The sequence below is a fragment of the Chanodichthys erythropterus genome, chromosome 3, assembly GCF_024489055.1.
Source record: "Chanodichthys erythropterus isolate Z2021 chromosome 3, ASM2448905v1, whole genome shotgun sequence".
Taxonomy (NCBI): domain Eukaryota; kingdom Metazoa; phylum Chordata; class Actinopteri; order Cypriniformes; family Xenocyprididae; genus Chanodichthys; species Chanodichthys erythropterus.
Genome location: NC_090223.1, coordinates 19890191 through 19905587, shown reverse-complemented (window position 1 = coordinate 19905587; position 15397 = coordinate 19890191). Strand labels below are relative to the sequence as shown.

Genomic DNA, 15397 nt, shown 5'->3' with positions numbered 1-15397 from the left:
AATCTGTTAATTAAATCTGTTAAAACAGTAAAGTTGATTGTTGACAGCCCTTGCATAATATTTGTGTTGATTCTTTAAATTCAAACATCAGAAATCTCAGGAATCAATCATTTTCAGCATTCACAATGAATCATGAAAACCACGATATAAAATCCCAGATAGCAAGCAACCATTGAAACAATGTTAAATCAATGTGTCACAGTTTGAATCAAAATCACTTTAGCACCCATTGTTGAAAAAAAAATGTTGACATTTAAACGAACAAACAAACAAAATCAATGGTAATGGCATTGAATCAAGGTTACAATGTGATGTTGGTTCAACGCCTAAAAATGACTTAATCCACACAGCCTGAAATCAACTGGTAAAAAAAAGGAGACAATATATCTGTCACGATCACCATCTGTTCCTGTTACAATCCTGTCAGTTCCTGGACTACATTTCCCATCATCCCCCCTGTCAATCACATGCACTCACTCCACCAATCACCTGTTGCCACATACAGCCATGCACACTCCACACTAATCACCACACCCAGCTGATACGCATTACCTGGACTATAAAGGACTCATACACACACCACCTCACTGCGAAGTCTTGATTCACCCTGTGGTCATTTCTGAGCGTTCCCCTGTGTTTATCCTGTCTGTCTGTCTGTCTGTCTGTCTGTCTGTCTGTCTGTCTGTCTGTCTGTCTGTCTGTCTGTCTGTCTGTCTGTCTGTCTGTCTGTCTGTCTGCCTGCCTGCCTGCCTGCCTGCCTGCCTGCCTGCCTGCCTGCCTGTCGGTTCTTGATCCTGCCTGGTTACCCGTTTATGATTCCTTGCTGCATACCTGTGGACTGTTTATTGTTATCTGGACTGTGAATGATATCTGCCTGCCCTGATCTACTGCCTGTATCCTGACCACGATTCTGCCTAGCCCTTGCTGTTCCTTTTTGCCCCTGCTTAGACCCTGCCTGTACGACCACGCTTACTTTGGAAATAAAGCTTGCAAATGGATCTTACCATGAGTCCCGCCTCGTTACAGAAGACTTCGCCACCACCACGATCCAGCAGCTTTCCCGGAGGACATCTATACGGTATGGACATTGATCAATTGTTGTTGTGGAGTACGCAGGTGTAGCACGTAACGTGTTTAGCGTGTCACACTAGATAATATTCAATATTGGCCGATTGATCAGAAGAAAGGTGCAACTACTGGAGGGAGGAAGGTAACACAGCAGGTGAGTGAACAACCAACACTGAGCCTCTTAACTGAATAAAGCTGGATTTTATATTAGAAAATGGTTTTCTTGTTTTTCTTTGAATAAATGAATCGCATATGATTACAATCTGACAGTGTAAAATGAATTACAATGTTTCCTCTTATTACTCTTTGGAAATTTCTAGGCACTTGGAATCAGCAGGTTAAACAGTTCAACTCAGTTAAAACAATTGTCATGCGATTGACATAGTAAGGGAACTAAATAAAGAATCTTTGAATAGAAAATCTTTGAATAGTCTGTTACCCAAATGAAATAAAATAAAATGTAACTTAATACACTCAACAAATTGTTACAATCAATGATTCAAATACTCAGATAAACACTCAATATGATTCAATGTACAGAATGCGATTCAGTAAATTATCTTGCAAATTCGATAGATCACTTTTTTCCTTAAAGAAATAAATAGCTTTTCAGCTGTGTAAATACTCAATAAACATTCAAGAACCAGTGAATTGGTTAAACAATTAGAGTCTATGAACTAAATGACTCAATCCAAAGAACCGTTGATTCTTTTGAAAGAGTTTGAGTTCAAAGTTTACGTCCTTTGATTGTGAATCCAGAGGAAAATTAATGAAGATAACAGTTCTCCATGAGTTCAGGTCCCGTTTTTCCAAAAAACAAAATGAAAAGGATTCTCCTACCAGTTTTGTGGTTCAAAACACAGTTCAGGTAAGAAAACTGTTCCGCGGGCAGCTCGCCATGTACAAATTGCACTTTGTGCATCCAGCATGAATTCAGGAAACTCGTCACAGAAGAACTAAAATCTCACAAAAAACCCAGTCTTGTAGAAACACAAGGCAGAACAATAATTAATGTTCAATTCAAACAATTTCATCATCAAATCATGTGTGCATTTAAAATACATTAACTTGACACTTTAACACTTATTGAATACAATGAGACTTAAATAAAAAATTGTATGATACTTCTTTAGCTCATTAGCATTTTTACATGTGCGGTAGCTTTAGCCCATATGCTATCAACTTCGGCACGCACACGGCCTATATAAACACTTCATATAATTCTCTATCAAATTCGCATCTGAACACTTTAGTTTCTAAATGTATTATTTAATGTGGAAGGGTTTAAAGATCGCTTTGTGCAGCTGCCTCGTCCCATTCTCTCTCCTCTCTCGGGAAAATAGAGAACTCCCTCTCACACTGACAGTGCAGCAGCGCCGGCGCAGCCTGTGGGCGGGACTTAAGAGAGTGCTGCTAACATTGGCTCTTAGAAGAGTCAATCACTGGAATGAGAGCAGTGATTGGACAGAGTTTTCCTTCTAGAACTTTTCTCTTTTTTTCCTTTTTCTTCGCTTTCTTTAAATTTTTAAATCATCTTCCTAATCATCAACTGGTAACCTGACTATCCGGGTTACACAGGGCACACGATCACTGGAGGATTACATCACAGAATATCTAAACCTAGCTTATTATTCGGATCTGCCTGATTGCACACTCATTGACTTTTTCTGTGATGGAGTTAACCAGCCACTCAAAGAACAATTAGTTCGCAATGGACCCCGTTCCACCCTCAGTCACTTTTTGGATTATGCTTTGTTGACTGTTGGCTCTCCATTTCCTGTGGGTGTTGCAGAGGAACGCGATTCCTCGTCTTGTTGTGTAATGGCCGCCGCGCCAGATGACACTCACAAAATGGCGGTCACCACAATAACAACACCAAGTCAGGTCAGCACTGATTACCTTGAACCAAGTCACGTCTCCGCTGATCGCCCAGAGCAACGTCACGCCTTCGCTGATCGCCCAGAGCATCGTCACGTCTCCGTTGATCGCCCAGAGCCACGTCACGTCTCTGGATCATTCAGAAAGCGGCTAGGATTGCGTTCCAGTGTGACTGATCCACCGCTGATTTCAGCACGAGCGGCTGGTATTCCCAAGCATCCACCAGCCGCTTCACTCTCAAGCCAGCCGGTCGCTACGCCCTCAAGCCCGGTGGCCGCTTCGCTCTCAAGCCCAGTGGCCGCTTCGCTCTCAATCCAGCCGGCCGCTTCCCTCTCAAGCCTGCCGGACGCTTCACACGTGAGCTTGCTGATTGCAACGTACTCAAATTCCCCGGTTGCAACGCTCTCAAATTCTTCGGTTGCAACGCACTAAAAGTCGCCGATGGCAACGCACTCAAATGCACCGGTTGCAATGCACTCAAGCGTCCTGATGGACAAGATGGCTGCTTTGCCAGTGCCTACGGGCAAGATAGCCGCCCCTTCGGTGCTCACGGAGGTAGGGGGTGTTCCAGCTATTGAGTCCGCTCCAGAACCCGCTTCAGCCAGTGAGTCTGCTCCAGAAACCGCTCCAGTCGGTGAACCATCGCCTCACTCCTCACAGGAAGAAGGCGTCCTCCTCTCCTCAAGATGCAGATGCCCTTCAAGAGGCCGCTGTGGGCCTGGGGACCATTCCAGAGGTCTCTCCTGCTCCGCCCAAGCATCTTGCTCTGCCGGCGCTGCCCGAGCTCCTCGCCCAACCGCTTTGCTCTGCCAGCACCACCCAAGCACTTTGCCCTGTCATCGCCGTCCAAACGCCTTGCCCTGCCGGCGTTATCCAAGCTCCTTGCCCATCAACCCACTACGTACTCCGTTGATCTTCCCAAGAACTTTTTTTTGGGGGAAGGGATGTTTATACTTAGGGATGGGAAGTTTGTGGGTGGGAACCCTGCACGGCCGCGGTCATCAGCGGCCTCCGAACTGCCTGTGGCTCCTGACCAGCCGTGGCGGCCCAAGCCACCTGACCTGCCGTGGCTGCCCGAGCCACCTGACCCGCCATGGTCGCCAGAGACTCTTGACCTTCCATGGCTGCCCATAGCACCAGACCCACCATGGCCACCTGTGGCACCTGACCCGCCGTGGCTGCCCGAGGCACCTGACCCTCCGTGGCTGCCCAGGCTACCTGACCCACCATGGCTATCTTGGAACTTGCATTGGAGACCATGCTCCCATCCAGACTCCAATGCACCCACCCCCCCTCCCTATTCGTGCCATTTACGGCGCGAGGATGCGCCTTCCGGGAGGGGGACATTCTGTCACGATCACCATCTGTTCCTGTTACAATCCTGTCAGTTCCCAGACTACATTTCCCATCATCCCCCCTGTCAATCACATGCACTCACTCCACCAATCACCTGTTGCCACATACAGCCATGCACACTTCACACTAATCACCACACCCAGCTGATACGCATTACCTGGACTATAAAGGACTCCTACACACACCACCTCACCGCGAAGTCTTGATTCACCCTGTGGTCATTTCTGAGCGTTCCCCTGTGTTTATCCTGTCGGTTCTTGATCCTGCCTGGTTACCCGTTTATGATTCCTTGCTGCATACCTGTGGACTGTTTATTGTTATCTGGACTGTGAACGATATCTGCCTATCCTGATCTACTGCCTGTATCCTGACCACGATTCTGCCTAGCCCTTGCTGTTCCTGTTTGCCCCTGCTTAGACCCTGCCTGTACGACCACGCTTACTTTGGAAATAAAGCTTGCAAATGGATCTTACCATGAGTCCCGCCTCGTTACAATATCTCTCAAGATCTCAACAAAGGATGATTAAACAACTCCAAAAAGAGCATTATCAGCTTCACTTATTACTAAGCAGTTTGACTTTATTTCTGTCATTCATCTACAGAAGTTATTTTTGAGAATTAACAGAGGTTTAGATGTTCATGTTTTATTGAATATGTTGATCACCGTTATGGTGATCAGTGTTCCATTTAGTTGGGCAGTTTGACTCTTGGCTTTTTATGTGAGTTTGTGGTCTTTGTACCAAGTAACATAATTTGTTGCAAAGGAAGCCAGAAACAAAGATGATCTGTCAAATAGTTTTCATCGTCATAATTTAGAATAAGTTAATAATCTTATCTTTGACCAAAAGTGGTTATTTGTTATTAATAGATTATATTCACCAACAGTATTTTCTTATAACAGATCAACCAATTTGAAATATGATTTTAAATACATTTTGGGATTTTTTTATTTGATCGATTGGTATATGACATCAAAGTACTTGAATCTTTCTCACGGTACTTTGATGTCAAACACCGATCGATTTTTTTTATTTATTTTTTTTTTTTTCATCATTAATTGTGGGTGCAAAAGTGATTTTGATTCAGTGTGGTTAAAGTTGACACATTACCATTGATTTAACATTATTTCAATGGTTGCTTGATATCTGGGATAAGGAAGGTCAAATATGTTATTTTTGCACTTTCAAACTTAAAATGATTTGTAACTAGACTATCAGATGCAAAATATAATTAAAGTTGGCATGAAATTGAAAATCAACTTATTCACATTCATCTATTTTCTAAATGCATGTTATTGATCGTATTGTGAATGTTTCAATGCATGGTTCTTTTTCTTTCTTTTTTTTTTTTTTTTTTTTTGACCTTGCAATTTTTAATTAAAATGAAATATGCCAGACTTCAATCATTGAGTCTTTTTAAACCCCCTTTTTTTACAATCGACTGCATGCTCACATTTACATTCACCTCCATCTAATGAACAACCATTGTATCCATGTCACAATACTGAAGAAAAGATATGTTGTTACTTCCATTGTGACTTCAAGTTCTTTCTGAATTTAAAGTCGCTTTCATTGCACCATTTGTCATCAAAGAGCATCTTTTTTTTAATTGGATGGCTATCAAAAAATCATTTTTGAATGATTTAATAAAAAATACACATTTTAGTTGTAAATATTTCTTTACATTAGTTTTTAGAAGTGTATTGCTTTTTCAAGACTTTTAAAAGAATGGAATGGTCTTTTTCTGTCAGCTCAGCACAAACATCTCTGTATAGGAACAAAAAAATAATAATTCAAGAGTTAAGTTGAATTTCTGACATCAAGAACAGACATGGATGTTTACAATAACATCAGACAGAATTTATTTGGGACACACACAAGTTTACTTAGCTATCGAAATTGAGACATTTAATGGGCTTCTGTTATTTTTAAATACAAATAGAACCTTTTCTTCTAAGATAGTAAATAACATAAATCTGTCTTTATTTTTAGAAGGAAAAAAAAATATTTATATGTAGTTTTCACAAAATCAGGTTTTGTCAGGTTTAGCTCATTTCTGGCTACACATTTGTTTTCAGACACACACAGATTATTTTGGTGGTTTTTGTCTAGAGGAGCTGAGAGGTCTTAGGAATGTGAACTAGTCTACAGTCGTCAGCAGGCATACCATAAACTGTGTTCAGCTCCTCCCTTCATGTTTTCAGCAATACCTTCACACCTGTTTTTTTTTTTTTTTTTTTTGAATTCTGAAGAAACTCTCAGTTGTGGTGGAGATCTCCCTGACTATGGCTTTAGTGGAAATGCTTCTCATGCATGTGTCCACCACAGGAGCTTTACTTGCAGCTGTGCTGTTGTTTTTGGTTGCTTATCTAATCTCAATCAGCTTCAGTTCTACTGAAGAGGGAAAAGATCCTCCGGGACCCACACCACTGCCACTGCTGGGGAACCTGCTCCAACTGGATCTCAAACAACCTCACGTGAGCCTCTGGGAAGTATGTTTCTGTATCTTGTGTTTCCTAGATTATAATTCCTGATGTCATTTTCCCCATAATTTGTTACACACATTCTTTTAGGATATTAAATTTTTTTCTATTTCTTGTCTTTGCTTTCCATGTTTTTTAGGCAAAACTTTCCCATTTATTTCAAGAATCTGATTTAACAGTGTGACGAGCAGGGCGGGCGAGAGCCGTGAGGGAACGGTGCGAGGCCGGTGACGCGAGTGATAATGAGCGTCACCTGCGAGGCGTGCCGGCCTCGAGTCTCTCACGGAGGAGCTCCGGAGGCATAAAAGGAGGAGCGACATCAGTGAAGGACGAGAGAGGACCAGGCCTGGACTTTATTTTATGGTTTATTATGTTTGTGTGGCCGGCAGACGTCCGCGAGGGTCTGCCGGCATTACTTTCGTTTTGTTCTTTGTTTATTTTACATTAAAGTTTTGTTGAACGTTCGCCGGTTCCCGCCTCCTTCTTCCCACATCTACTAACCTCGTTACATTGGTGCCGAAACCCGGGAGGAAGGAGGGACATGCTGTCGGAGAGCCCTCGCTGCTGAGGGGGATCGCGGTGCTGCGGAGTTCGGGCAGCGCGGGAGTGAAGACCGCGAGAGGCTGCCCGAGGCGGTGGTACTGGAGCCTAGTGAAAGGTGGGACGGAGAGCTCGAGGCCGTGCCCCTGGGACGAGGTGGGGTGGCTGCCGTCCAAGAGGGAGCGGAGGAGTCGCCGCCGTTCGCCGTGGGCCGGAGCCTGCTGCCGTCCGCCATAAAGGAGAGGAGCAGGGAACGGGGGACTCGCTGCCGGCTGCCCTCAGTGGGAGGAGCCATCGCCGGCCGCCAGGAGGCGGTCGAGGATCGGGCCGTCCACCGAGCGTCCAGTGCCACCGCATGGCACCGCGAAGAAGAGCCTCTCGGCAGGCTGAGGACCAAGCGGCAGTGTGTCGGGGAACCGGACCAAGAATTTTTTTTTTTTCTTTTTCCTCTCTCCCCTCTCTTGTCCTGTCGCTCCCCTTGCTTCCGTCTCCTTTCTCTCGTCTCGTCTGTCCTTACCCCCAGGTGCTGCGGCCGCCGAGACAGGCCCCGGGGGGGAGTAGAGCGCAGTCTCGGGAGTACCCCCCGGCCTGCGAGGGGCGATGGGGGTATGTGGCGACCAGGGCGGGCGAGAGCCGTGAGGGAACGGCGCGAGGCCGGTGGCGCGAGTGTTAATGAGCTTCACCTGGGAGGCGCACCGGCCTTGAGTCCCTCACGGAGGAGCTCCGGGAGCATAAAAGGAGGAGCGACTACCGTGGAGGACGAGAGAGGACCAGGCCTGGACTTTATTTTATGGTTTATTATGTTTGTGTGGCCGGCAGACGTCCGCGAGGGTCTGCCGGCATTACTTTCGTTTTGTTCTTTGTTTATTTTACATTAAAGTTTTGTTGAACGTTCGCCGGTTCCCGCCTCCTTCTTCCCACATCTACTAACCTCGTTACAAACAGATAAAACAGAAAAATATGCATTTTTGTCTCTTTATAGAAACATTGATATCTCATCACCTTTGTCTCAAACACAATCTGATATTTGAGTCTTATTGGGTGATTTTATTAGGTCCAAAAGATTTAATTTCTGAAAGAAGTGCTAAATGCCACATTTTCTTCAAAGTTGGATTAATGTTTATATGTAATAAGACATTAGAAAGCATACTTTTTCTGTCATTTATTTGATCACAATCTTAAGTTCACTCTTAAAAATAAAGGATCTTTATTGATATTGATGGTACCATGAAGAACCATTGAAATCCATGGAATCTTTCCTTTCCACAAAAGGTTCGTAAAAAAAAAAAAGGGGGTTAGGTTTTTAAAATGTTCTTCACACTAACAAAAAAATGGGTCTTTTAGTTTTTTGGGGAACCAAAAATGGTTCTTCTGGCATCACTGTGAAAACCCCCTTTTGGAACCGTTATTTTTAAGAGCGTATATCAAAATACGTTTTCATTTGAAGAACTTTTCTGTCCCTGATTTCTGTTGCTGACAGATAATAAAGTCAATACATGAGTATGTTATACAAATCTATTTCACAGTTGTCCAAAAAATACGGGTCAGTCTTCAAAGTGCATTTTGGATCCAAGAAGGTGGTTGTTCTGGCTGGATACAAGACGGTCAAACAAGCACTTGTGAACCAGGCAGAGGAATTCGGAGAAAGAGACATTACCCCCATATTCCAGGACTTCAATCAAGGATGTGGTAAAACATCAACCTCACTAACATGACACAACATGCATCACTGCTGACACTTGAGCTTAATCATTGAGCAAAGAAAGAAAAACTAGTGTTACTAGTTTACGGCTGCGCAACACCAATATTAAAAAGTACTCTTCCACAACATTTCATTGTTGTTAATTATTTATTTAATATAAAAATATTATATCATAGAGATTTAATACAAATGGTTCTGGTGAACTAGATCAGTACCCATCATCACCCCTCTCTGATTTATGAATACAAAAAATGTTTCTCCACAGGAATCCTCTTTGCAAATGGCGACAGCTGGAAGACGATGAGAAGATTCACTATCTCAACTCTTCGAGACTTTGGAATGGGCAAGAAACTGAGCGAAGAGAAAATAGTAGATGAGACACATTATCTGCGGGAAGTGTTTGAGAAGTTTCAAGGTAAAGCAACTGCTTGTGTTAATAGCATACTTTTCTAAGCATTAGACTACTCTATAATCTTCTCTGTTTGCATTTGTCTTGCAGGAAATCCATTTGATACAACCCAACCGGTGAATTGCGCCGTCTCCAACATCATCTCAGCTATAGTGTATGGAAAACGATTTGAATATGACGACCCAAAGTTTCAGGATATGGTGAACAAGGCAAACAAGAACGTCCGCATGATTGGTTCAGCTATGATACAGGTACTCTGCAATGTTTATGGGTGCCGTCCCTTGCAATGTTATTTTAAAGGGGGTTTACAATCAGATTTGAAAAGAGGACACAGTGACCAAAAATGTTGCAGATACACTGAATCACTGTTAAAACAGTTTCAGCTCTGGTCTTAAACTCTATGTCTTCATGTCAGCCAAACAGATATAGATGCATTTTAAAGTTGGTGTCTTCACCTGTAGATCTACAACATGTGTCCGGTTCTCGGACCCTGGATGAAGACGTGGAGGCTGTTGATGGAAAATATGGAAAGCAACAGGAAAGAAATGCAGAAGCTAGTGAACATCTTACGGGAAACTTTGAACCCGCTTGACTGCAGAGGATTTATTGACTCTTTCCTCATCCACAAACAAAGCATACAAGTAAAGTATTGGATGAATTTATGCTTCACTTGCCAGCAAAAGCTTAAACTTTTACTTTAGGGGTATGGTTTTCAATATTTAACTGACTTGTACCATTTACTTACATAGATATACACTATTGAGCCAAAACATTATGACCACCTGCTTAATATGCTGTTGATCCTCCATGTGCCGCCAAAACAGAGCCATGGCACTCTTTGCTGCCACCAGATGTTAGCATTATGTTAGCATGTTATGATTCTTGGGCGCCCTACACCCTGTCACCATTTTGTGGTTTGTCCCTCCTCGGACCACTGTTGGTAAATTATCACCACTGCTGACTGGGAGCAACACACCACCCTTGTTTCAGAGAAACTCTGACCCAGTCGCCTTGCCCTAACAATTTGGCACTTGTCAAAGTCACTCAGATCTTTATTCCTGCCAGTTTCTCCTGCATCCAACACATTGATTAGAATAACTGATTGTTTAGATACAATCTAATCTACCCAGACCTTAATATGTGACCTTCTTATGAGATGTGACTTAGGAGAGGGCCCCGTGATCGCGTTCCCGGGGGTTTATCAGCTGCCATTTTTAATGCACATTTAAGAGTGCAGGTTGTAACTATTATTAACAATAATGGAATGATGAGGCTTATCAGTATGTCACAATATCACCCTGTTTTGGCTTTGTTTTCTTTTTTTGCATAATTTCCTGCCAGTCTGTCATCATAGTTATGCATTTTGATCCACAAGCTTGCACAAGCTTTTCTACTCCAATTCATTTTTAGAAATATAAACATTTAAATGGTGGCTGTCAACTTGATGGATATATTCAAACATGCATTATATATAAAAGAACATTAAAAAAAAAAAAAAAATTTAAATAAATAAATAAATAAATAAATATATATACAGCTATGGAAAAAATTAAGAGACCACTCCAAGTTCAGAAATCAATGTTAAGTGGTCTCTTAATTTTTTCCATAGCTGTATATATATATATATATATATATATATATATATATATATATATATATATATATATATTTGGTACATATATTAAAGTCTGCGTGAAAACGTCTTTTCTCCAGTGTTGTGACGTATTTCCAAGTGAAAAGGATTATTGAATAGAGGGCAGGGTTTTACTTCAGCGCTCCTCCTCTCCATCTCTCGCTCATAGCAGACTAGCGGTTGGAGGAGTTGTTTACGCATTTTCAACCCAGGCCGTCAAACTGACATTATCAGAGAAAGAAACGCCATTCCAGAATGAAAGTAACTTTTCAGATTTTGATTAAAGATTACCACGACAAACAGTTTTTTTCTGTGTTTTAACTTGCACAGATTAATTGTTTACCAAAAGACTAGTAATATGCACTAACAAAGTAAATAAGGTTGATTTTGATTTCATGCCGACTTTAAGCTAAATGCTCCTGTCTATAGTTTATTTTTTCTAGCTGACTAATGAGTTTTTGGTCACTGATTATGTTTGTTCTGAGGTAAATGTGACGTTACGTTTGTTACCATCGATTTTATTAACATCTTCCCACGGTTGAAAAACTAATTAAACAATTACATGAGACATGTTATGGATATGGACATGTTATGCTCTCACTGCATCTTCTGGCCTCGTACTGCTCACCTAACGAAGCTCACCATCATGTTTACACCCTGGGCTGATCTCAGCGGCCATTCCTTCAGCTTGCTTATCATCATGCCTCACCCCTTCCTACTGTACCACCTTACCCTCAATATCTCGTCTTAAGAATTGTCTTGTCAATAAACCTGTAACACAATTGAGTCCTCCATCTTAGATCCCTGACAATACCACCATGGGGTCCCCCTCAGGAGAAATCGTGGGGGCCCCATGCTATCGCGTGCTTTGCATGGTGGGTAAACACGCTATTGGTTTTGGCTCATCAGTGTACTTTTTTTTTTTTTTTTGTATTGGATCATTTAGTATCACCCTAAGGCAGAAAGTATACTTTATTTTTTATGCAAACGCAGTCGAACATACAGCCTTGCAAAGTATATTTCTCTTGACTCGTATCCATACACAGGCATTTGTTGCATCTGCATTGCGACAAATTGCAATACCTCTGAGTTACAACCGATATACACATCTTTGTATTCTTCCATGCTAGAGTTGTACAAATTAGGATATTTTCTAACCTCTTCACACAATCTCTTGTCTTTGTAGACCTTGATTGTTGCTGTAGCATGCACGCATTTCGGTCTGTTCTGTAATGCAGTTTTTCTTTGACTACTTTGTGAGTCAACAGCCCCAGGACATGGTTGCCACCTTGTGGATAAAGTAATTACTGCAAAAAAATAAATTAATTAAATTAAATGCACGTGTGGCCTGTTACAAAATGGTTACAAAAATTCAGCGGTGTGCATTCAGTACAATTGCGCTATTCTGATTACGAATTTCACACTGACACTCACGTACACGTAAAAAGTGAAGTATACTTTGGCTTTAAGACTCCAGAATGTTTTTGTGCTTCATGCAGGAATCTGGAGAAAAAGATTCACATTTCCATGATCAGAATCTGCTCATTACGGTGTCAAACCTGTTTTCTGCTGGTACGGACACGACCGGCACGACACTGCGCTGGGGTCTGATGCTCATGGCCAAATATCCTCATATACAAGGTCAGACTTCCAAATTGAGGGAGAAAAATATGCTGCTCAAAATATCATTGGCATCTCACTTATCTGTGTCTCTTTTGACAATTGATGGTGCTGAGGTCTTGTTCAGGCATAGTTCTTAGTGGCTAAAGTAATCAGTAAAGCTTGCCAGCTCCCTCTGTTGGTGAAAACAATTTCTACTACACATTACACAAAAGTCACTACACACATCATAATGAGAGATCTCACTGAAATTAAATCATTTTATGTGCTTTATATGTGATCTCATTGGTCATAGATCGAGTTCATAAAGAGATTGACCAGGTGCTTGCTGGCCGTGAGCCGATTACAGATGACAGGAAGAACTTACCGTATACAGATGCTGTGATCCATGAAATCCAGAGACTGGCTAATATTGTACCCATGAATCTTCCTCATATGACCAGCTGTGATGTTCACTTCAATGGATACTTCATCAAGAAGGTTAGTCCTGCTTATGTATTATTTGGTTGTTCTTTACAACACATTGCTCAGTTAAACTAATCTGTCTGTTTTGGTTTGGTTTTTTAAAGAATTCTTCATAATTTATATATGGTGCAATCTGCTCAAATGTGCTGCCGTTTAGCCAAACTTCTACTTTCATTTACTTTATTTTTGTCAAGTATACTTCCCACCTATCACAAAACATCTTAATTTTCAAAAGTAAATAAATAAAATATTTTATAGTCTACAACCCAATGGGCCTTGTACAAACAATACATTTTTGTTAAAATAATATTAAAATACATTAAAATTCCTTAATCATGCTTTTGCGCTTCTAAAATCTAGGGTACGTGTGTTCTACCACTGTTGACGTCTGTGTTGAGGGATGAGAACGAGTGGGAGACGCCCAACACCTTCAACCCTCAACACTTTCTAGACGAGAAGGGTCATCTGATCAAACGAGACGCCTTCATGCCCTTCTCTGCAGGTGTCATGTTTTGACATTGACATGTCTTTTAGTCTGAACTTGAGCCGGAAGATTGTGCTTCAATATTTTTAATGACATACAGTGGCATGAAAAAGTATGTGAACCCCTTGCAGAATCTGTGAAAATGTGAATTATTTTAATAAAATAAGAGGGATAATAAAAAAATGCATGCTATTTTTTGTTTAGTACTGTCCTGAGTAAGATATTTTACATAAAAGATGTTTGCATTTAGTGACTGTAGGATTTTGAGATCTGTGTTTTCATACCTGAGAACAACTGAGGGACTCAAACACAACTATTAATAAAGGTTCAAACATTCACTGATGCTCCAGAAGAAAACACGATGCATTAAGAGTCGGGGTGTGAAAACTTTTGAACAGGATGAAGATGTCACAATTTTTCTTATTTTGTTTAAATATCATTGTTTTTCATTTAGTACTGCCCTTCGGAACCAACAGTAGATACTTGCATGTTTCCCGGCAGAAAAATTAAGTACAATTTACCTTGATATTTGAATTCAAAAGTTTTCATCCCCGACTCTTAATGCATCATGTTTCCCTCTGGAGCATCAGTGAATGTTTGAACCTTTTTTTTATAGTTGTGTTTGAGTCCCTCAGTTGTCCTCAGTGTGAAAAGATGAATCTCAAAATCCTACAGTCACTGCTGGAAAGGGTTCAAATATGCAAAAATCCTTGAAAACTGATGAATCTGCAGGACCTGGAGGATGTTTCTGAAGAACAGAGCTCAGTTTAACTGGTCAGGACAAACAAGAGACTCATGAACAACCATCACAAAACATAAAAACAGTCGTAGATCATCAGGTGACCACACACAGTATTGAGAATCAATGGTTCACATACTTATGAATGGGGTTATATTAATAAATTCAGCTATTGTTTTGTCTTGTGAACTAAATGCAAACATCTTTTATGTAAAATATCTTACCCAGGACAGTACAAAACAAAAACTAACATGCATTTTTTATTATCCCTCTTATTTTATTAAAATAATTCTCATTTTCACAGATTCTGCAAGGGGTTCACATACTTTTTCATGCCACTGTATTTGTTCTAATAAAGTGTTCTTCAAAAGTAGCCATTCTGAACATCATCTCTTTTTTTCTCAGGCCGTAGGGTTTGTCTTGGAGAGAGTTTGGCCAGGATGGAGCTCTTCCTGTTCTTCACCTCGCTCCTTCAGCATTTCCGCTTCACTCCTCCTCCTGGAGTGTCTGAAGATGATCTGGATCTCACACCAGTCGTGGGTCTGATCTTGAACCCTTCACCCCACAAACTGTGTGCAATCAGTAGACAACAGAAAGACAACTAAACTGATCCATCACTCAACTGAGAAAAGTTCAGTTCCTTAATATTGTGACATGTATCTTCATCTAATGACATGTGCAGTATTTTCCAGGTTAAATTACTGTGAAATTAATGAAATTATTAACCTGGAATATACTGTAATTTCACATTTTTAACACTGCAAATCTCAAACCGGTGGTCTGTAAGGAAGAGCTGTCTGGATTCAGTTCTGTTATTAAAGAGCCAACAGACTTATAAACACACACTGATATTAGCTACAGCCAACTGAAACAGTCACACCAACAAATTAAATGTGTAGACATATAAATTGTGCCAATGTGTGAATTTCTTTTTTTAATGGATAATATATTGTAGTATAGCAAAGGAAAAGCAGAAACAAAGTGATAATTTATCACTTCTTACCAAATTGTGGATTAAAGA

The 15397-nt window shown here is 41.2% G+C and overlaps 1 protein-coding gene across 2 annotated transcripts; it reads left to right on the top strand.

The window, feature by feature from the left end:
* The first annotated feature begins 6574 nt into the window (after window positions 1-6574).
* LOC137017231 (cytochrome P450 2K1-like) lies at window positions 6575-15397 on the top strand. Of its 2 annotated transcripts, XM_067381256.1 has the most exons (9): window positions 6575-6793; window positions 8851-9013; window positions 9292-9441; window positions 9526-9686; window positions 9897-10076; window positions 12568-12709; window positions 12984-13168; window positions 13514-13655; window positions 14782-15397. In XM_067381256.1, the coding sequence occupies exons 1-9, from the start codon at window positions 6587-6589 to the stop codon at window positions 14979-14981; spliced, it is 1530 nt and encodes a 509-aa protein (XP_067237357.1). In that variant the 5' UTR covers window positions 6575-6586; the 3' UTR covers window positions 14982-15397. The 2 variants fall into 2 exon arrangements, with proteins under 2 accessions (XP_067237357.1, XP_067237358.1); XM_067381257.1 differs by lacking the exon at window positions 13514-13655.

Excerpts from the sequence above, each read along its gene's own strand:
- LOC137017231 (XM_067381256.1), top strand. The coding sequence starts at position 6,587 with ATGGCTTTAGTGGAAATGCTTCTCATGCATGTGTCCACCACAGGAGCT. Across the intron at positions 9,014-9,291 it reads GGACTTCAATCAAGGATGTG|GAATCCTCTTTGCAAATGGC; the intron begins GTAAAACATCAA and ends GTTTCTCCACAG. Across the intron at positions 13,656-14,781 it reads CTTCATGCCCTTCTCTGCAG|GCCGTAGGGTTTGTCTTGGA; the intron begins GTGTCATGTTTT and ends TTTTTTTCTCAG.